The sequence below is a fragment of the Mastigoproctus giganteus genome, chromosome 12, assembly GCF_048544385.1.
Source record: "Mastigoproctus giganteus isolate SK-2022 chromosome 12, ASM4854438v1, whole genome shotgun sequence".
Taxonomy (NCBI): domain Eukaryota; kingdom Metazoa; phylum Arthropoda; class Arachnida; order Uropygi; family Thelyphonidae; genus Mastigoproctus; species Mastigoproctus giganteus.
The window spans coordinates 157,385,504-157,408,143 of NC_143586.1; the positions used below are offsets into that span (position 1 = coordinate 157,385,504).

General features: G+C 36.4%; 1 protein-coding gene across 3 annotated transcripts in view; it reads left to right on the plus strand.

Moving 5' to 3' along the window:
• The window catches only part of LOC150077535 (uncharacterized), a 441,090-nt gene that overhangs the window by 264,034 nt on the left and 154,416 nt on the right, over positions 1–22,640 (plus strand). For all 3 annotated transcript variants that reach the window (XM_090386301.1, XM_090386302.1, XM_090386303.1), the window contains exon 10: positions 11,256–11,315. In XM_090386301.1, coding sequence (XP_090242427.1) covers positions 11,256–11,315 — 60 coding nt within the window. The remainder of the gene's footprint in view (positions 1–11,255; positions 11,316–22,640) is intronic.

Consider the following 22,640-nt stretch of genomic DNA (forward strand, 5'->3'; position numbering starts at 1 on the left):
GACCTGTTAGTTTAACTTCGGTTCCAGGAAAATTAATGGAGACACTGGTTAAAGAAGCACTGCAGGATCATCTGGACAAGAATTCAGTTATAGCTCAGACACAGCATGGTTTTGTTAAGGGCAGGTCTTGTCTGACCAATTTGATTGGATATTATGATGTAGTCACAAAAGAACTGGATGCAGGGAATAACTTTGATATTATATATTTGGATCTTAGAAAGGCTTTTGATACTGTTGCGCATGGAAGACTGCTGCACAAATTGGAGAAGTGTGGCATTGGAGGCAAATTGCTGCTATGGATAAAGGGATGGTTGAGTGGCAGAAGACAGAGAGTGGTAATCAATGGACACTGCTCAACGTGGACTAATGTTATTAGTGGAGTTCCTCAGGGTTCAGTGTTGGGTCCATTGTTGTTTTCTGTATTTATAAATGATATTGATGATGGTGTATCAGGCTTAATGTCCAAGTTTGCAGACGATACCAAGGTTGGCAGGGTTGTTAAGGACACTACTGATACTATGCTGCTGCAACAGGATCTGGAAAGGTTGAGCAGATGGGCTGAGAGGTGGCAAATGAAGTTTAACATTGACAAATGTAAAGTACTACATATGGGAAACAGTAACCCCAGATCACCGTATCAACTCTGTGGTACTATGCTGACAGTGGTAGAGAATGAAAAGGACCTGGGGGTAATTGTGCAGGCAGATATGAAGTTCTCTGAGCAGTGCAGACGAGCTGCAAGAGTAGCTCATGGTGTCTTGTCAATGATATACAGGAATTTTTCTAGCAGGGACAGGGATGTGATTATTCCCTTGTATAAGGCATTGGTCAGGCCACACCTTGAGTACTGTATACATGTCTGGAGGCCTCATTTCAAGAAGGATGTAGAGCTGCTGGAACGAGTACAGAGAAGGGCAACAAGATTAGTGAATGGAACAAAGGGTTGCTCTTACGAAGAAAGGCTTAAGTTTTGCAAATTACAGAGCCTGGAGACTAGGCATCGGCGAGGTGATCTGATAGAGGTGTATAAGGCTTTGAATGGCTTGAGCATGCTCAATGCCGATGGGATTCTTCCTCTTGCTCAGAATAATCACCTGAGAGGGCATAAATTCAAATTGAGGAAGGACGGATGTCGGATAGATGTGCGGAAATTTGCCTTTAGCCAGCGGGCCGTTGGTTTGTGGAATAGACTCCCATCGCTTGTTGTTGAAGTTGATAGCCTAAACAAATTTAAGGCTCAGCTGGACAGGTATTTCGAACGAATGGAGGGGTGAAATGGTAGTAGTGGTTGGTTTTTTTTTTTTTTGGCTGATGCTGAATAAGCTTGCTTTCTTGCATCATATGCCTCTACTAATGTTAATGCTAAAGGCATATCGGGTCTCTGGATACTCCAGTCACCTCCATACCTGCATTACACACAGCTTGGTTGGCCATACCTCCCGAACACTTCCGACATCTTGTTGAATCAATGCCACATCGGATAGCTGCTGTACTGAGGGCAAAAGGAGGACCTACGAAGTATTAGGTAGGTGGTCATAATTCAGTGATCACTCATGTATATTCTTGCAGTCTGAAGCTTTATTCCTAAAACTTTACATAATCTAATGATATACCTTTTCGTAATTCTCATATTGTGGATCAGGTCACAACTTTGTTGGCAGCTCTTATACTTAGGATGCCTACCCCACCCACTGACAAGGACACAATAATCTCTGAAACTGTGCTAACTGGATGGTAGTACACAACTGAGAATAAGCAGCAGTTGTTTTCTCTACTTGGAAAACATGGCTTATTCAGAGTGGAATGAGTAAGAAAAGTCAATGTGAAGGGGATTCACAATATGAGATGTTCAAATAACGATGCCTTTTACACACTTTGAGCTATGTAAATTGAGGCTTTGCACTAATACAACATAATCGAACTTAAATATTATAACAAAATAATAACTACGTTGTGCTTGAACACAAAGTAATATAACTTTGTGGTGTTTTTCAAATGTTAATATGATCATTATTTGCATTCAAATTGTCTGATTTTTTTTAAAATATTACGTTTTAATTTATGATTAATTACCATAAACTACAAAACCGTATAACTAAGTGCCAATTATAGACTTTTTAATAACTCATACTATTGAACTACCTATGAGTTATTTGTCAAAACACCAAACCAAACAAAGGAAATACTATAAATAGTTCAGTAATTGCACTCAAATGAAATCCTACTTTCTTTTTTTATGCTGCTACTGCTGTCGATATTATTTATTCAGCAGACAAACTAACCCCAAAAGTAATAAAGCGGAATGTAGTATCAGCCATGACTACACTATATAAGGAAGCCCCATCATTTTGATACACTAACCCCCCCCCCCCCCAAAAAAAGAAACCTTTCCCACATGTTTCATGCTTATGTGTTAGTCCAGTTTACCTTTGAGTTCCTTATGCTATCAATCCAGTCTATAACTCTTCCTACTTTTCTTTTTACAATCCAGTCTATAATTTGTCGGAATGTGCATAAATTATCAGGTGATAAAGATGCCTTTGGCAGATATAAGCTTAGTCTACAATCAAGTCACAAAGGAAGTTAAGAAAACTAAGGCAGTTTTATGAGAAATCTTTGCAAAGGATGCAAAGAAAGCCAGTAAAGACTGTTTCTTAATTCACACAGCAGAACAAACATGAAGATGAATCACATTGGTCCACTTGATATCAATAGCTTACTGTTGATTATCCTGCTCAGGTTGCTGACTAACTGAATCGGTTATTTTGTTTGCTCTACATTCCCACACAAGGAATTCTTCAGGGAAATGAATATCAGAAGTTTATCAAAGTCTAACAAAGAGCTAAATGATTTTGTAATAATGGAGAAGAAAGTGGAAGAGAAATTGTTGAAGATAAACATGAAAAAGGCACCTGGGGTGGATGGGTTCTATTCAAAGGCACCAAAGGAATTAAGAAAACTCATAGCTATAATTATGAGAGCATCTTTGGATTTAGAGGAGGTCCCTGTGGACTGGAGATGTGTGAATGTATCCCCAATTCACAAGGGAGGATCAAAGTGTGACCTGAATAATTACAGATCTGTTAGCTTAGCTTCTGCTCAAGAGAAAAGAAGGGTCAACAGTTAAAGAAGTAATGCAGGATCATCTAGGCAGGAGTGCAGTTATAATTCAGTCACAGCATGAGTGAATTAAGGGGAGATCTTGTTTGACCAATTTGATTGGATACTATGATTCAGTAACAAAGGAACTGGATACAGAAAAATAATTTTGATATCATATTCTTAGATTTCAGGAAAACTTTTTTGATGCTGTTATACATAAAAGACTGCTGTACAAATTGGAGCATTGTGGCATTAAGGACAAATTACTGCTAGGGATAAAGCAATGATTGGAATGAGAGAAGACAAAGAGTGGTTATCAATGAATAGTGCTCTTTGTGAACTAATGTTATTAGTGCAGTCCCACAGGGTTTGGTGCTGGACCCAATGTTATTTTCTCTATTTATTAAAGATATTTATGAAGGTATAACTTTGCAGGAGATAGAAAGCTTGACAGGGTAATTAATGACAGTAATGAACATTTGCTACTGCAACAATATCTAGAAAATTTAGGCAGATGAACTGAGAAATGGCAATTAAAGTTCAACATTGATAAATGCAAGGTACTGCATATGGGTAGCAATAATCCCAGAGTAATGTACCATCTCTGTGGTACTACATTTAGAATAATGGAAAATGAAAAGGACATTCAGAGTAATGGAAAATGGGGATAATTGTGCAGGCAGATATGAAGTACCCTGAGTGGTGGAGACAGGCTGCCAGTGCACCTCTTGCTACCTTGTTGGCAATGGTCAGACCACATCTTCAGACTGCAGACAGTTCCAGAAGCCTTATTTTAGGAAGGATGCAGTGCTGCTGGAATGGGCACAGAGAAGGGCCACAAAATTGATGATGGGGAACAAAGGAGGTGCTGTTACCAAGAAAGGCATCAGTTTTGCAAATTGCAGTGTCTGGTTACCTGTGAGGGTGATCTGATTAAGATGTTTAAAGCTTTGAATGGTTTGAGAAAATTAAATGCTGATGGGATTCTTCCTCTTGCTCAGACTATGAACGTATAAATTCAAATTGAGGAAGGATGGTTGCAGAACAGGTGTGTGAAAGTTTGCCTTCAGTCACTGGGTGGTTGATTGCTGGAACAAGTAGTCCATTGATGATTCCATCCGTTGTTGTGGAAGTGGATAGTTTGAATAAATTCAAGGAAAACTAGAGAAACTACTGGATGGAATTGCTTGATGAAATAAAGTTTTTTTTTTTTTTTTTTTTTGGCTGATGCTGTATGAGCTTGCTTTCTTGCATCATTGAATACTAATACTAATTTTTATTTATAGTACTTGATTCTTTTTTATTTATTTATAGTATTTGTTCTAGTGTAGGATGACCAGATATCCTGGTATCCAGAAAGACTCTTTTCAGGAGGTTTAAATGTTCCAGGTTTTCAAAAATATTAAACATAATGGTTTACCCTAGAATTTTTATCATCCCCATTTGCAGAAATTCGTTTCTAATCTCAAATTAGATCTATCATTTATGACTTTATAAAATAAAAGTCATTGAAATTTATATTCCTGATAAAAAAAGCACTTATTCTTGTAAGTTCTCCAAGAGCTGATTCTAAGAAAATAAGAATAACAGCTGAACATATATTTCTCTTACTTCTCTTCTCTACATACATAAGTGGTCTCAGTGGTGCAAATTTTAAGTGCACTTGCTGTGCCGTTCTGCAGAGCACCCTCCTGTATGCTAAAATGAGGAATTCCTTGTGGATAGTGGGCAGACAGTCTATCTTGCAATCTACATTGATCTGGCTTAAGGATGCAATGTTATTTTAATTACTAGTTAACTTTGTAACTGAGAAATTTGTTCTTTAGAAGATGTTAACATATAACAAGTTTCTGACACACTCAAATTGTCACTAAAGTTTATTTCAAGTATTGAAATTTTTTTGAAGGGTAGAAGACATGTTTTCTTGGGGAGGAAATCTGTAAAAATTTTTGAATAACCATTAAATGGAGCATACTTGATAGGCAATTAATAAAAATTGAATGATGCTCTGAATATTGCATAACAGAGGTCATGCATGAATTTTGAGCATCAAATGATTGAAATGCTAAATTATGCATTGAAGAAAGAAAAACTTTTTCCATTGCAAAGTGCTTACAAAATTTTAACTGATCACAAATTCAGGTTAAAGAAATGATATTATTTAAAGATAAAATATTTGATATAAAATGACTTGTGAATACACAGAATAATGGGCTGAATTTATTAATAAATTCAAATTTATGAAATGAATGCTTTTAAAAAGTACACCAGTTTGTGAAAAAAATTCCAAATATGCATAAAAATATTATTGATATGGAATTTCAAATTGACAAAAACAACTTGCTGTTTCAGTTTTCTCTCTTGAAAATTTCATTTTGTAGAGGTTGAAAGAGCAGAATGATGATGACTTAAGAGATCTTGTTACAGTAAGTGGTCATAGCTTTTTTCCCCTACGTTTGTATTTCAAGAACTGATCTCAGAAATTGAAAAATTATCTGGATTTTTGTTTGCCATTCGAGCAATAGTTTCATGAATTTTTATTCAAAATTTTTATAATTGGCTACACCTCAACTCTGCTGCACTAGTAAGAAAGGACTAAAATTATATTTGAGACAAATCTACAATTTGTGCAAAAGATTTTGTAATTCATAATCTGCTGTCAATCACAATAAAAACTATATTTTCCTGGAATATAGTCTTAACACACACCACATTAAATATGTGTTTAGAACGGTACCTCATAATATCATTAATGTTATGTAAATTTAACATAAATGTAATATGAAAGATTTTTATTAATCAAGATGTGATTAGGGCAGAAAGAAATTAAATAAAATATGTCTAAATAAAAATGTATTAAGCTCCCACCATATCATTTCCCATGATATGGTGGGAGCCAACAAATCACTGTGATGACTGTTACTTTTGGTTAGTTAAAGTAGAGCGATGCAATGCAAAGAGAGAGGCGCCTCCGTAGCCAGGTGGGCAGGAGTGGCAGTGTGTAGCACACGTTTCTGGATTAGACTGGGGTTCGAGTCCGTGACCACCAAATACGGAGGATGCGGAAAGGTCAGGGAATGAGCACTGCATATCCCCAGAGCAATATGGCCTTAGTTGCTAATGCTCCTAAAAAAAACCAAATAACAAATAACAATGCAAAGAGTAAGAAGGGTAAGAGTGAGAAGATTGTGTATTCCCCAAGAGATGCTAAAACAAAGTATTTTTGTTGGATCTCAAATTCACAAACTGATCAGGGACTGAGATTTTGAAAAAATAAAAGAAAAAAACAGGCAATCCAAAACAAACTGTAAGAAGCTGAGCTGCAATATGAGTGTCAAGGTACAGTTTTTATACTCCCCTATTTGACTACTTCCTAGAAAATCTGGGAATTGTTAGTGAAGAACAGGGCATTAAAGACATGGAGATGAGGTGTACCAGGGAGTTGGAATGTCATCATGATGGCTAGGTGTTGCTGGATGCTGAAGAGGAACTGTAAAGGAGAAGGATCTGCAAGGAAATCAAAAAAACTAAAATTTGACCCTCCTAGATTAGTTTTTAAATTGAGAAGTGAAATATTTAGTGGATGTTTACCACTTGCTTTCTTAATAGTGTTTTCAATATGTATATATTTAAATATAAAATTCTGGTAAAAGTAGCATTTTGTCATAAGTTCAATGCACAAATTCTATCCAAATTAATAAAAAATTTTGAAAAATCAAATTTTCTTTCATGATTTTGAAGAAACCTGATGTGTTGGAAACAAATGGTCATTTTTGAAATCAGTATCAGAAACACCCTTTCTGAGAAAACATGTCAATTTTTTTCAAAATGCAGAGTAGAGTAATTAATGATCACTTTGATACCTTTGGTCTTGTCATCAGTCATTCAAAATAAGCACATCTGTGTGTTTTTAAAAGAAAACTTTAATTTTTTTTCCCTCTTATTGCAAATCAGATTGTCCCAACTTTCTTAATAGATAATTATTTTAGTGTTTCCTTGATGCTATTAAAATGTTTGAGTAGAAAAATTATAATTATAATTCTGCCAAAAGGTGTATTCATTATTATAAATATATTATTTATAATTTTAGTAATTATAATGAATGAAGTTGATTCTACACAATGTTATCATAACAGCCAATATTTCAAAAAAGTTTAAAAAATTTATGATTCTCTTTTCCAGCTGTTGACTGGTTTTGCTCCTGTTTGTTAGTTTGTTCTAGTTGTCTTATTCTAATTTTATTTAGGATTATAATAATTTATAGTGTTTAAGGTTAAATGTATGATCTAAATTATATTATGGGTTGTGATAATTTTTTTATTACCAGTTCTTCATTATGTAAACCCCCTCCTGCAATTTGCTTTCTAGAGTATGTCTAGGCTCCTCAGTAGCCAGGTGGGAAAGAGCAGCAGTGCGTAGCACACGCTTCTTGATTAGACCGGGGTTTGAGCCCATCGCCACCAAATACGGAGGATGCGGGAAGGTTAGGGAATGACCACCGCCTCTTCCAGAGCAATATGGCCTTAGTTGCTAATGCTCCTAAAAAAAAAAAAAAACAAAATAACCAAACCAAATAGAGTAGGTCCACAAGATCTGCAGATAAAGGAACCACTAGGTGGCAGTGATCACGGTGTATTAATGTGGGATTTACTCAAGGATGTAACCACCATCAAGGATAAAGGAAATTGTTTTTGTTTTCGTAAAAGTGACCAAAGTAGTCTTGACATTTTTTAAATTCTCTACAGTGGGACCAACTGGTGATGTTACCAACAGCAGATTCTAAATGGGGAGCATTCAAGGAATTAATCTTGGAAGCTACTAGGCTTTTCATACCAACTAAGAAATATTGTTCAATGTTTAGACCTAAATCGATGTCAGCTGAACTAATGAGACTTGTGGCAGAGAAGAAAAATGCATGGGATGCATATAAATTATCAGGAGACACAGAATGCTATGGTAGATGCCTATGGTAGGCAAGCAAAGGCAGATTATAAGAAATCTTTAATAAAGGATGCAAATAAAAAGAGTAAAGACTTCTTTACTTATGTAAACTCTAGAAGGAAGGGGATGAATCAGATTGGTCCACTTGATATCGATGGTTTGATTGTTGATGATTCTGCTCAGGTAGCTGACAAACTGAATGAGTATTTTGCTTGCATCTACAATCATACATGAGAAATTCTGTACGGAAGTGGAGGCCAGAAGCTTATCAAACTTTAACAAGGAGTTAAATGATTTTGTAATAATGGAGAGCAAAGGAGTGGAGAAATTGTTGAAGTTAAACATAAGAAAGGCACCTGGAGTGGATGGTATATATCTAGTTATATTAAAGGAGGCAGTAAAGGAAATAAGCAGGTCCTTGGCTATGATTATGAGGGAATCTTTGGATTCGGGGGAGGTCCCCATGGATTGGAGATGTGCAAATGTATCCCCAATTCATAAAGGGGATGCAAAGGATGACACAAATAATTATAGACCTGTTAGTTTAACTTTTGTTCCAGGGAAAATAGTGGAGTCACTGGTTAAAGAGGATCACCTAGACAAGACTGCAGTTATAGTTCAGATACAGCCTGGGTTTGTTAAGAGGAAATGTTGTTTGACCAATTTGATTGGATACTATGATGTGGTCACAAAGAACTGGATGCTAAAAATAATTTTGATACCATATACTTCGATTTCAGGAAGGCTTTTGATATTGTTGCACATGGAAGACTGCTGTACAAGTTGGAGCAGTATGGCATTAAGAGCAAGTTGCTACAATGGATAAAAAGGCGGTTGAGTGGGAGAAGATAGTGGTAATCAGTGGATGCCTCTCTTCATGCACTAATGTTATTAGTAGAGTTTCCCCAGTGTTCGGTATTTTGGGTTTGGTTTGGGACCGTTGTTGTTTGGTATATTTTTCAATGATATTGATGAAGGTATATCAGGCTTAATATCCAAGTTTGCAGATGATACTAAGGTTGGCAGAGTTGTTAATGACAGTAATGGCATTGTGCTACTGCAACAGGATCTAGAAAAGTTCGGCAGATGGGCTGGAAAGTGGCAACTGAAGTTTAAGATTGACAAAAAATGTACAAACTGTGTGGTACTACACTTAGGGTGGTAGAAAATGAAAGAGACCTGGGAGTAATTGCGCAGTCAGGTATGAAATTTTCTGAGTAGTGCAGACAGGCTGCAAGGGTAACTTATGGGGGTCTTGTCAATGATATATAGGAATTTTGCTAGCAGGGATAAGGAGGTGATTATCCCCTTGTATAAGGCAGTGGTCAGGCCACACCTTCGAGTACTGCATACATGTCTGGAGACCTCATTTTAGGAAAGATATAGAGCTGCTAGAACAAGTACGGAGAAGGGCAACGAGATCAGTGAGTGGAACAAAGGGTTGCTGTTACCAAGAAAGTCTTAAGTTCTGCTAATTGTAACGTCTGGAGACTAGGCACCTGCAAGATAATCTGATTGAGTTAAGGCCTTGATTGGTGTGAGCAAGCTCAATGTTGATAAGATTCTTCCTCTTGTTCAGATTCTGCAAATTCAAATTGAGGAAAGACAGTTGTAGAATAGGTGTGCAGAAATTTGCCTTTAGGCAGCAGGGTGGTTGATTGCTGGAACAATCTTCCATCTGTGATTTGAAGTTGACAGCTTAAATAAATTCAAGACAATCTCTTGGAGTAAACTGATGGGTGAAACGGGAATGGTTTTTTTTTTTTTTTTTTGGCTGATGTTATATAAGCTTGCTTTCTTGCATCACATAAGCGCCTCCATAGCCAGGTGGGAAGGAGCAGCTGCATAGCAGCACATGCTTCTTGATTAGACTGGGGTTCAAGCCCATCGCCACCAAATACGGAGCACGCGGAAAGGAATGACCACCTTTCATCAGGAAATGACCACCGCAGTGGAGCAATATGGCCTTAGTTGCTAATGCTCCTAAAAAAAAAACCAAATCTTGCATCATATGCCTCTACTAATCTAATATAACCCCCCCCCCCCCCTCTGGCAAATTTCTGTCCAGAGCAGGTCTACAATCATGGTATACAGGGTGATTCACTACCAGTGCGACAAATGTGCAGGAGGTGTAGGGGGCACAAAGACGAATCGGAATCACATAGCATTGCAGGGTCCGAAATGCCTTCGTCATGCGGTAGAGGACGTTGAACGGGAGGTCGTGTGAACAGCAATCCCACTGGAAGTCAGCATTTGTGAACCGGTTCCCGAGGCAGTAGAATGGACGAGTATTCAAACGTTAAACTGGCCAACATGCACCTCGCGCATAGAGCTGTGGACTGTAATGGGCGCGCCGCTCTGCGCTTGTACCAGGAACGTTTCCCGCACAGGCGTGCTCCTCATCATACTATTTTCGCACGTGTGCACAGAAGGTTACGTGAGACTGGTTGTTTTACGAGAGGTACCATGAATCGAGAGCGAACGACGAGGATGCCAGACAATGAGGAGAATGTCCTACGTCTTGCAGAAGGCAATCTGAGTACGAGTACTCGAGCGATAGGCCAACAGTAGGGTATTTCCCAATCCACTGTATGGAGGATACCATCAACAAACCAAATGAGTTCATACCATCTGCAATGCGTCCAATCATTGGAGCCTGCGGATTATCCATGCCGGAGGACTTTTGCTACTTGGTTTCTTCAACAGAAACGGTTCGCAAATGCTGACTTCCAGCGGGATCACTGTTCACGCGACCTCCCGTTCAGTGTCCTCTACCGCATGACGAAGGCATTTCAGACCCTGCAATGCTATGTGATTCCGATTCGTCTTTGTGCCCCCTACACTTTCTGCAAGTTTGTCGCACTGGTAGTGAATCACCCTGTATATGTATATGAATATACTCTGATGTTGTGTATACCAATTGATTGTTGTCCAATAACTTTTTATATATGAAGACACCAATATGACAGCTGGTTTACTCTTCTCGCATCAGATGCCTAATGATCTCTGTTAGCAGACTCTGCTAATCTCTGAATGATGTATTGAGTCTAATGAGGGGAATGCATGATCATATTACCTGCAATTTAATATTTTAAGATATTTAGTATCTGCATCACTCAAGAAATATTATGCAATAATATATAATAAGTATAAATATTGATTCATGTTCATCATTCTGTCTGTTATGTCTAATGTTTATCTTCATTTTTAAGTTGATTTAAGAGACCATTTGAAGCAGAAACGCAACTCTGTTGACAGATTACCTAAATGTGGTAAGTATATATTGGCAATATCATTATTAATTGGTAATTTGAAGAAAAGTTATTTAACATTATGCAGTGTCTTTTGATATATGGAAATTTAAATTACACGAATTCTCAAAATTTCAAAAATTATTACCTTTCTGTTCATGATTTGGTGTTATCTATGCCTAACATAACATGAACATATATGTCATTTTCCATCCCAAATGCGTACTCAGCAATGGCAATTTATGAAATTTTCTCATAAATCGTTGTACTCTATCATTGGTGCTACAGCAACTCTAAATATGAAATATAATGTTCATAATGGCAGTATGTTTTTAATAAAACTTTATTAACAAGTCCGATTTTTACACCTCAACTTCTAGGTTATTACATGGCACATTAGGAGTTTAGATGGCATTTTAGTAGGTTATGACAAAGAAAGTTTTCATTCATTTTTTTCCCAGTCTGTGGTACTTTACTCTTTGCATATTTAAAATATAATGTTCATTATGGAAATAGTTAAATAGATTTAAATAATGGTTGTGGACAGTGCCAGATTAATCAAAAAGCAAAATAAGCACGTGTTTTAGGCACCAAGGGAAAGGGGACACCACAGTTTTTTCCCATAGCTATCATGCCAACTTTAACTCTTTCACTGCCACACGCTGCTTGAGTTGATTTTTTGTAATTGTTCTTATCTGCTGTGTTCGACTTTTCTCCGCATTGTTAAAAAAAACTTTTCTTCCAAAAAAATCACTCTTGTCATGATATGAAGGTTAAATCCACTCTCAATTAGTGTATTTATTAAAAATTTAAAATTTTGCAAGTTTCATGTGTATTTTTTTACATTTATTCTACAAGATTGAAGATGAATAAAGCACCACACCTATCAGTACCGCTCAGTCAACTTCGAGATCAGAACATCTTGATGATATTGAGGTGTCACAGGCTGGCTCAACTGGCATGAGTCTCAGTACTGATCACACTTTGCCTGTAAATTCTCTTGATATGTCTAGTGTAAATGTTGAGGCAAATTGCTGAAGTTGAAAAGATTGCTGAAAATGAAAATCTAGTGGACCAAGGTGAAATAATTCAGTCTACAAAAGATGAAGTAAATAAAGCAAAAGATCCAGGCTTGTGGCGAGATTTTTCTTCTGATGATGTGGCTTATTGGGTTGCTTGCAGACCCAGTAACTGTCAACACCAACCATAATGGGCCACATGACAAATCTTGCCGACCTTTCAAAAGTGGCAAACAAACAAGATACTGTTCACAAAAATATTTCTTTGGGGTAAAAGCCAAAGGTGAGCAATACGAGAGAGAGAGAGAGAGAGAGAGAGAGAGAGAGAGAGAGAGAGAGAGAGAGAGAGAGAGGTTATTGTATTCACCATCAGCAAGGTCAGTTTACTGCTTTGTTAGTAAACTTTTTGCTCCTAAATGTTCCTCATGTTTTGTTGAATGAGAAGGGTTCAGTGATTGGCGAAATACTAGTGCAGTGGTGGCAAACCTATGGCATGTGTGCCCGAAGGGGTACGCATAAAAATTTTTTGAGCACATGGAATTCAGAGCGTCCCAAAAAAATTGATTCAACTATTGAACAGATTTCTTCAAGATTTGTCAAGTTCAGAAAATTGGAAGACACTGCAAAATTCATTAAGTTTACAGACAGTGTAAAACTAGCTGAACTGAACCTGAAAATGTTTCAGTGGATCAATTTGGATGATTTTGAGATGCAATTGATTGATTTTCAGAGCAGCTCAATTTGGAGGAAAAAATTTATCAACCTCAGAGCTTGATTTAGAAAATATTGAAAGAGAACAATTAGTGATGGGATTAGCAAAGAAAACTGCAGAAAAAAAAAAGTAAAAAGTAAAGTGCAGCCATTATCAACCCACTGCAGGATGGAAGCCTCCACAACAATTCATGCTGAGGGAAATGGACCATAATCTGCCACGCTGGTCCAGTGCGGGTTGGCAGATCGACCGTATTCAGCAGTCAGGGGCTTGAACCCCACTCTACTCAAAGAGCGTGTGCTACTGCACTCCCGCTCCTGCCCACTCGTCTACGGAGGCAGAAAATGAGATATTAAAAGTTTGGAATTCCATTCCTGAAATGTTTGTCTGTTTAAAAAAATTCTTGAGAGTGGTTGTTCTCAGTGATGAACTTTGTTAAGTATGGTCATAGGAGTAGTCTCACGGACGAAACTATTGCTGCATGCATAGCTCTAAAAGTTACAAAGTATAAGCCTGATGTAGAAATCTATCATCAGTGGTGCAGCAACAGAAGTCTCACTGATGTTTTACATTTATAATATAAGAGAGGTGTATCATTTTATATTAAATTTGTTCTGTAAGCTAAAAGTTACATTTTTGTTATGAAGGATTTTATTTTAATATCTTTATTAGATCTTTCAAATATCTTTATTAGATCTTTTAGCATCTTTCAAAAAATGTCTTTTATTTTAATCTTTTTTTTTTTTTTTTTTTGTTACGCTTTTGTCAATTAAAACGTGTATGAGAAAAATAACAATACAGTAGAATGTCGATTATCTGAACTAATTGGGACCAAGGTTGGTTCAGTTAATCAAATAGTTCAGATAATCAAACATACATGAAAATACCCAGTTTATATGAAATATCGGGTAATTGGGCCTACAATTAAATTATTGTATGCAAGGTATTTTGAAATGTTATACTGTATTTTGAAATATGAAGTATTATTAAAAAAATAATTGATTTAGGAAATGATTTGTAAATAATAACCAAAACATTTTGAAGAGACAATGTAATTTTGAACTTACCTAATGGTTTTACGTGGTTTCAACTATAAACCACAATTTTTTTTACATAAGCAGAAATAAACAAACACAAGTAATTGCACACAAATAAGAGTATAATGAATCTCAGGAGGATTTATTTTTTAAAATATGTAATTTAGAATTTTTCTTTGAATCATGCAAGATTGTCTTTTTTTTCATGGCAAGATGTCTCATTCCCTTTAATAGCAGTACCTATACAGTTTGAGTGGGTCTTCAAATGCATTAAGGGACAGGAGTAATATTTCAGCATAACAACCAGTGCACTAAAAGTAGATACTGTAATTTGGGAGGGGCGACGGTGGTTTGGATAATCGACATTCTATACTTTGCAAAATTCCGAGTGGCATGCAAGGGTAGTTTTTTTTTAAGATTAAGCCAATTTTGGAATGCACCCTTAAAAAGGTTCACCACCCCTCTACTAGTATAATTGTTCATCATGAAAGAAGCACTACTCACAAAGATCTATGCTAACGATACAATGGGCATCTTGTTATGAACAACCTAAAAGCAAGTGGGATTCCTTCATAAAGCTATCTGGCACTTAGTACTGATAACACCCCTGTTATGGTAGGCCGAAAAACTAGTTAGCAAGGGTATAAATGAGAAGATGAGCACTTGGTGGTAATAGTCCTTGTCATCTTATTAATTTGTGTGCTGAAAAGAGATCTGCATGCCATCCTGTGAAAGTGGATGAATATTTGGTAGACGTTTACCTAGTGCAGGATTAAGGCCAAGTGATGCCCTAAGCACAACCCAACAATAGTGCCCCCTTGGCATCTGCTTCTCCATTGCTTAACTTATAAGACATTAGGACTCAATAAGTGCTGAATGTGAAATAAGTTTGAAAATTTATAACCCTTTTTCAATTTTATTCCAAACAAGACCCCACAACTATTTTAAATAAAAACTTTTGGATTTTTAAATTTTTATTTATTTAACAAACACACTAAATAGTAGGAAAAAAAATATAAGCAAAGTTTAGCCTATAGGTTTATATTTATTTGCTTTTTAAAACATTTTCTTCTAGATTTTTTAATTGCAAAGTCTTTGATCAAATCCTCAAAACTAATTTGGCATAACATATCTGTTTCTATACTTAGCACAGACAAGGCATCCAATCTGTCACATAGCTCTTCTCTTGGGAATTTTAATGTGCTTGAGTTGAGAAAACGAAACACAGCTATGCAATTTGTAACCATTAATGTTAAAAAAATATGTAAGGCAATATCTACATTTGGAAATGCACAATCAATTTTGTCTTCTACAATTATTTTATAAAGTTTAGCATGACTGAATCTGGTTTTTACACTTTTTGTTGCACTAAACTTATGAGGCACATATGCTGGAAACTGCTGAAGCTCAGCAGAGAGATTATTGTCCAAGTCTTCTGGGTAAGCATCAATTAGTTTTTTAGAGCAGCAGGAGTACCTTTCAGTTTCAGCAGATGAAGTGACGTTATTTGGCACATCACTTAGAAATAAAAATCTGTCTGCTATTGTACTCTTCTCTTCTCATCTCAGTTTCTAGTTTGTCAATAATTGGGTAAAAGGTGGTGATACAAAATTTATCCCTGGCGTTCAGATCTACTTCTGGTGCATCTCCGTCATTGGGTACCTTCTTTCTAATTGGCGCATTATAGCCTTAGTTGCTAATGCGCCAATAAAACGTAACAAACCAACCAAACCTTCTTTCTAATAAGTTTGCAAGTTTGAATGGTCTTGTAATTAACATCTGGTAGTATTTCCTTTACAAGTGCTTCAAATCTTTCAAAGTCATCTCTTAAAGTGCATAGTTGGTCAGTTAGTGATCCATACAGATTCGCACATGTTTTTAAGTTCACATCTTCACTTTGTAGAACTTGACTTGCTGTATGAAACTTATGCAAAATCTCATCCCACATGATCAGCATGAAAACAAATTCCAACTCTTGCATCTTATTTGTAATATTGTCTGCTTCTCTTCTAGTGTCTCCTTTTTGTGACTGGTCTTGATGTTTCTTTGTTGTTGTTTTTTTTTTTGTTTTTAGGAGCATTAGCAACTAAGGCCATATTGTTCCGGGGATATGCGGTGGTCATTCCCTGACCTTTCCACATTCTCCGTATTTGGTGGTCACGGGCTCGAACCCTGGTCTAATCAAAAAGCATGTGCTACGCACTGCTGCTCCTGGCTACGGAGGCTCCACTGGTCTTGAGCTAAACACTCTAAAGCTTTCAATATCTTAAAGAAACACTTCAAAATTGCTGCTGTTGCCATTGCATGTGCCTGTCATCTGGAATTAGAGAGGGATTTTAACACAGGTTCATTTTCAAGACAAGCTTTAAGAATTTTCCACCAGCTGGCTGAGGCTGAAAAAAATGTATAGAGCAAATGCACTGTAGAGAGAAAATTAACTGCCACTTGACAGCAGTCAGCAGCACTTTGGCCTACCAGATTTAGTGAATGGGCTGCATAAGGCACATATATGGCAAACTTATTTTCTTCTAAAATCTTTTGCTGCATCCCCTTATAATGGCCCCAGGGGCTAATCTTGGGGAATAGTGAAAATTGGTGATTATCTTGAGTGATTGTTTAATTTGATTGAATTAAATTTTAGTTGATTGTTACCATTTTGCTGTTTCTATTGTTGCACGAGTTGTAACCTGATTAGCTGCCCTACGTCCTCGGCGTCTGGGGTGGGCGGTTGGGGGTTTACCCCTAGCCGGCTGAACGGGTGTTTTGAGGTAGGAAGTGCAGAGTTGGTCAGGAGTTAATTGCATTTTGTGCCCCCAGGATTGTATTTAAAAGTTTCCTGGGACCCTAACTCGTTTGACTTGAGTAGGGAAAGATTTTAAATTGGTTTGGATAGATTTCCAGACTCTGTTGTTAGTTTAATATTTTGTGAGTTAATACTTTTTGAGTTCGGGTCTGTTTAAAACTTTTGGCCGCCAGATTCCTTTATTAAGAGTTGTACTTAGTTGGCTAAATTGCCTTTTAAAAATTTTAATATGGCTAGTAAGAAGTCGAGCGCTGGCTCTCTTCCTTGCGATAGAACAGAAACAGATTCAGGAAGTGAAGACTCAGATGATAGCTCTGAGTATGAACTTGATGAAGAACAGGAGAAAAGTGTTGTTGCTGAAAAAGGGAAGTCTAAGGATTCTGTTTCTAAGAAGCAAAAGCAAGTTATGAGAGCAGAGTCAACAAAAACTAAGGTGACTAAGAGCAGTCAGGTGGTTGATTCACCTAGAAGTGCCAAGAGAACTGATATGTCTGTGGATAATAAGGAGCAGTTGTTTCAAAATATGAAGGTTATACTAGGAAGTATAAAAGAAAGTTCTGAAGATGTAAGTGCTGCAAAAAGACTGAAAAAAATAGCTGAATCTCGTTCTAATTTGAGAGATATCCTTTTTCAACGGGAGAATCGAATAACTAGTAAAGTATCAGCTCGAATTTTGGAGTTATGGGATGACCTAGAGATGGTTGTCTTAGAGCTTGATATTAATGCTCGAATAAAGAGGGTTAAAAAGGACACTCAAGGAATTCCTAGAGAATATGCAACTGTAGTAAAAGATAAAGTGGAGAATAAACCGAAAGTTGCCATTATCTCAACCAAGAATGAGAAACATAAGAGCAGCGAAGATGTGAGAAATGATCTAATAAAGAATGTAAGACCGGTACTTCATGATGTCAAAGTGAGAAATTTAAGGGCTGGTCGTGATAAAAAAGTGGTGATTGAAGTTGAAACAGAAAAAGATCTAGACTTGATTACAAAATGTGTGAAGTTTAAAGAACTTAAATTGAATGCTGAAAAAGTGAAGAAGCAGGATCCGAAGATTTTGATATATGATGTCGAAAAAGACATTGATAGGAAGGAGTTATTAGAACAGCTATGGTTAAAGAACTTGAAAGATTATGGAATAGAAGAAGACCTGTTTCAAGAAAATCTGGCAGTTATATCTGTGAATAAAGCCAAGAAGAAGAATGTTAATAACTGGATTCTTCAAGTCTCCAGTCCTGTTCATAAGCAGTTAACAAGTGTGGGCAGAGTATTTTTGAATTGGTCCGCTTGTCGAGTTCGTGACATTGTCACAGTAACTCAATGTTATAAGTACATGACTTATGGCCACATTGCCAAATTCTGTAGGAATGAGGTTTTTTGTGGCTATTGTGCAGCACATGGGCATTCTTTTAAAGATTGCCCGAATAAAAATAAAGTCCCTTGTTGCGTAAATTGCAAGCGCAAGAAAATTGTAAGTGATCATGTTGCAGTAGACCATGCATGTCCAGAGTATAATAATGCAATGGAATTAAATAAGAAGCGTACTGATTACTATTAGAAGTTAATGACATTATTTTTGTCGATAATATATCTGGATGTCTTGACGTTGAGGTGCTGTGGCGGTGTCGTGGACTTGGCAAGTATGGGACTAGTGTGTGGATGTTCTATGTGTTGGGAAGAGACCTAGTGTGAGATTTGAGTTAGACAGCCAAATTTGTATAATATGATTTTAGAATTTTAGTTAACCTTCTGAGCGAGTAGAATTCTTCCTCCTCGAGGAAGGGGCGGCAACTGGAGTTGCATGAGATACTAAACTATCTTCATGCGATGACAGGCTAATGACCAAAAATTTGTAAGTCATTTAAACAATGGAATGGTTAAACGTATAATTAGGACATATTTGAGATTATAACACCAAAAATTTTTAAAGTACAAAATTCTCTTTAGACTTCTGTGCATATGGGCATATTTGCCTAGGTGGCACGTTGAGGTTCCGTTGTTTATATGATGATCCCCTTATAATGACCAGACATGTTAGCAGTGTTGTCATAGGACTGACCCCTACGTTTTGAAAAATTTTGTTTGCAAACTTCGTGTAAGTACTGCAATACCTGGTTTGCCATTTCCTCACTTATGGTTTTTCAGTTCCAAAATGGTTTAAAAGCATTCAATAGGCTGCCCATCTTTTAAGTATCGAAGTACAACACTATATGTGATAGATCTGGTGTTGAATTAATTGACATGGTAAAATAACCAGAAGAATTTACTTCGTCAACAATGAACCCGTGGACGTTCTGAGCCATTAGTACAATGAGCTCACGTGGTTTTGGACAGATAAGAAGGATTTCCTTTTCCAGCATTTCCATATTTCAAAATGTGCCCCTGCTAAAAATGGATCAAACTGACTTATGAGTTCAAGTTCAAGCTGCCCTAAAAAATTCCCATTCTTCATTGAATGAAAATTTTCATCTGTTCCTCGAAACTCTACAGCACGTTCAACTGACATACAAATAACAGCTATTACACGCTCCAAGACATGTTCCCAATAATTGCACTCTTCTTTAATTTGTTTTTCCAACTCTTGTCACAAGCCCAAACCTTGTCTGCAAGTTAAGTTTGTTAGCATAGAGTCTTTGTGAATAATACTTCTTTCATGATGAGCAATTATACTAGCACAGGGCTGGTGAACCTTTTTAAGGGTGTGTGCCGAAATTGGCTAAATCTATAAAAAAAAACTACCCTCTTTTGCCACTTCAGAATTTTGCAAAGTATAGAATGTTGATTATCCAAACCATCAATTATCTGAACCACCATTGCCCCCACACACACACACCCACCCAAAAAAAAATTACGGTATCTTCTTTTAGTGCACTGATTGTTATGATGTAATATTACTCCTGCCCCTTAATGTATTTAAAGGCCCACTCAAACTGTATAGGTATTGCTATTAAAGAGGATGAGAGATTTTGCCGTGAAAAAAAGACAATCTCGCATGGTTCAAAGAAAAATTCAAAATTACATATTTTAAAAAATAAACCCTCCCAAGATTCATTATACTCTTATTTGTGTGCAATTACTTGTGTTTGTTTCTTTCTGTTTATGTTAAAAAAGTGTGGTTTATAGTTGAAACCATGTAAAACAATTAGGTAAGTTCAAAATTGTTTTGGTTATTATTTACAAACCATTTTATAAATCAATTATGTTTTATTATACTTCAAATTACCTTGCATACAATAATTTAATTGTAGGCCTAATTACCCTATGTTTCATATAAACTGGGTATTCTCATGTATGTTTGATTATCTGAACTGTTTGATTAACCAGATCAACCTTGATCCCATTTAGTTCAGATAATCGACATTCTACTGTTAGCATTAGCATTAGTAGAGGCATTTGATGCAAGAAAGCAAGCTTATGCAGCATCAGCCAAAAAAAAAAAAAAAAACACTTCCACTTCACCCCTCTGTTCGTTCAAAATATCTGTCCAGCTGAGCCTTAAACTTATTTAGGCTATCAACTTCCACGACAAGGGATGGAAGTCTGTTCCACCAACCAACCACCCACTGGCTAAAAGCAAATTTCCGCACGTCTGTCCTACATCTGTCTTTCCTCAATTTGAATTTATGCCCTCTCAGGTGATTATTCTGAGCGAGAGGAAGAATCCCATCAGCATTGAGCATGCTCAAACCATTCAAGGCTTTATACACCTCTATCAGATCACCTCGCTGGTGCCTAGTCTCCAGACGCTGTAATTTGCAAAACTTAAGCCTTTCTTCATAAGAGCACCCCTTTGTTCCATTCACTAATCTTGTTGCCCTTCTCTGTACTCGTTCCAGCAGCTGTATTGATATTTTTCTCATACATGTTTTATTTGACAAAAGCTTAACCAAAAAAAAAAAAAGAATGAAATAAAAGACATTTTTTGAAAGATGCTCTAATAAAGATATTAAAATAAAATCCTTCATAATGAAAATGTAACTTTTAGCTTACAGAACAAATTTAATTAGATAGTATGAATCAGAGCTGTAATACTCAATATGTTCTACGTTGATAATAATATTAGTAAATTAATAAGAGGAGTTTACCTCAATATAGTACGTGGAACACTTCCGTATGATACCCTCCAGAAATTAAACCGGAAAAAACGAAAAAATCGACAACTTACCGGTACATTAAAGTAAAATATAAATAATAAAAATAAAATATAAATAATTAAATAATCAATTTAACACAATTCAAAATCAATTCAAAACAATTAAAATTCAAATTAACGCAATTAAAAGAATCTAACGAAAATATTCAAAACGATTTTCCTTCCTGAAGCTGACAATGCTTTTCGACCGACTGTCGTGATCACAGGAATGAAAATTACTGAATCAGGCTAAACCTGCAACTTAAATAGTGATTATGTGTCTTCGCGCATGCGCGTAAAGGTCCACGCATCGGAGATCAAATATGGCCGCTGAACATTAACAGAATTCTCGTGTAATTTAATTTCAACGGTTTCTGCAATTAATAGTCGCGTATAATTACGTTGAACGTTAAGTATTTTGGCCTCGTTAAATAAAAAAGTATGTTTTTCGTTAATGGCATGAAAGGCTAATTCTGACGCTGCTGAACGAGAAGCACGAACTGAGGCTTCGTGTTGATTTACACGGATATTAAGAGAAAACCGCGTCGAACCCTGATAAGACGAGTCGCAATCACCGCAAGAAATGTTGTATACTAGATCATTAATTTGTGTTGCGAACGCCGAAAGAACCGAGCGATTGTTCAGTATAGTGTGTAACTTCCGTATAGGCCTAGCTATAATTTTAAATTCGGTATCTTTAAAGAATCTATTAAGCTGTTTGTGCCACTGTTCAACATATGGGACAGAAATAAAGTATTTTTTGATATTACTATTGTTGATTGGTGCAGTATTTTGTATCCTATCCTTAGCTTGTACCCTAATTCGATTTATTGTGTTAATGGGATAACCCCTGTTCAAGAATCTGCTAGTTAATATTTGTATTTCTGAGTCTAAAGCAGAATCCGTCGTTGAATATTTATAGGCATTTAGAAATTGATTAAAGATAATCGATCTTTTGTAGGTGAACGGGTGGTAGCTATTATAATGTAGAAGCATACCGGTGTTTGTGGGTTTTCGATAGATGCTAAATTGTATTTTGTTCGAGTCCCGGGTAAGCGTGAAATTTAGAAAGTTTAATGACTTAGTATCCGTATCTTCCCTTTCCAATGTAAATTTGAGTCTAGAATGAATATTATTAAACGAATGTAAAATGTCTTGGATAGTACTACTATCGGTAATAACTAGAACATCGTCTAAATACCTCCCATAGTATGTGATACGGGGACGAAAAGGTGTCAAATGTATCTGCTCAATCGTTGAGAGATAGATCTCTGACATTAAGCCACTCAGGCTCAAACCCATTGGTAATCCAAAAATTTGTTTGTACACCTTGTCTCGAAAGGTGATGTAGTTAGCCTCGACTAATAGTTTAATTAAGTGAAAAATCTCCTTTATAGGCAGCTTCGTATAATTAATCGGTGTCGAGTTTTTATTTAACATATCCCAAATAATATCTAATGTGTATTCAACGTTTACATTCGTATATAATGAGGTAACATCTAATGAGAATAAATTGTCATTGTCGCCGAGTCTACAGTCTTTAAGATTATTAAATAATGTATCGTAATTCTTAATCCCAAATTGTATAACCTGTCTAAAAGGTTTTATAATGTTATATACATGTGTGGCTAAGGCTGAAAATG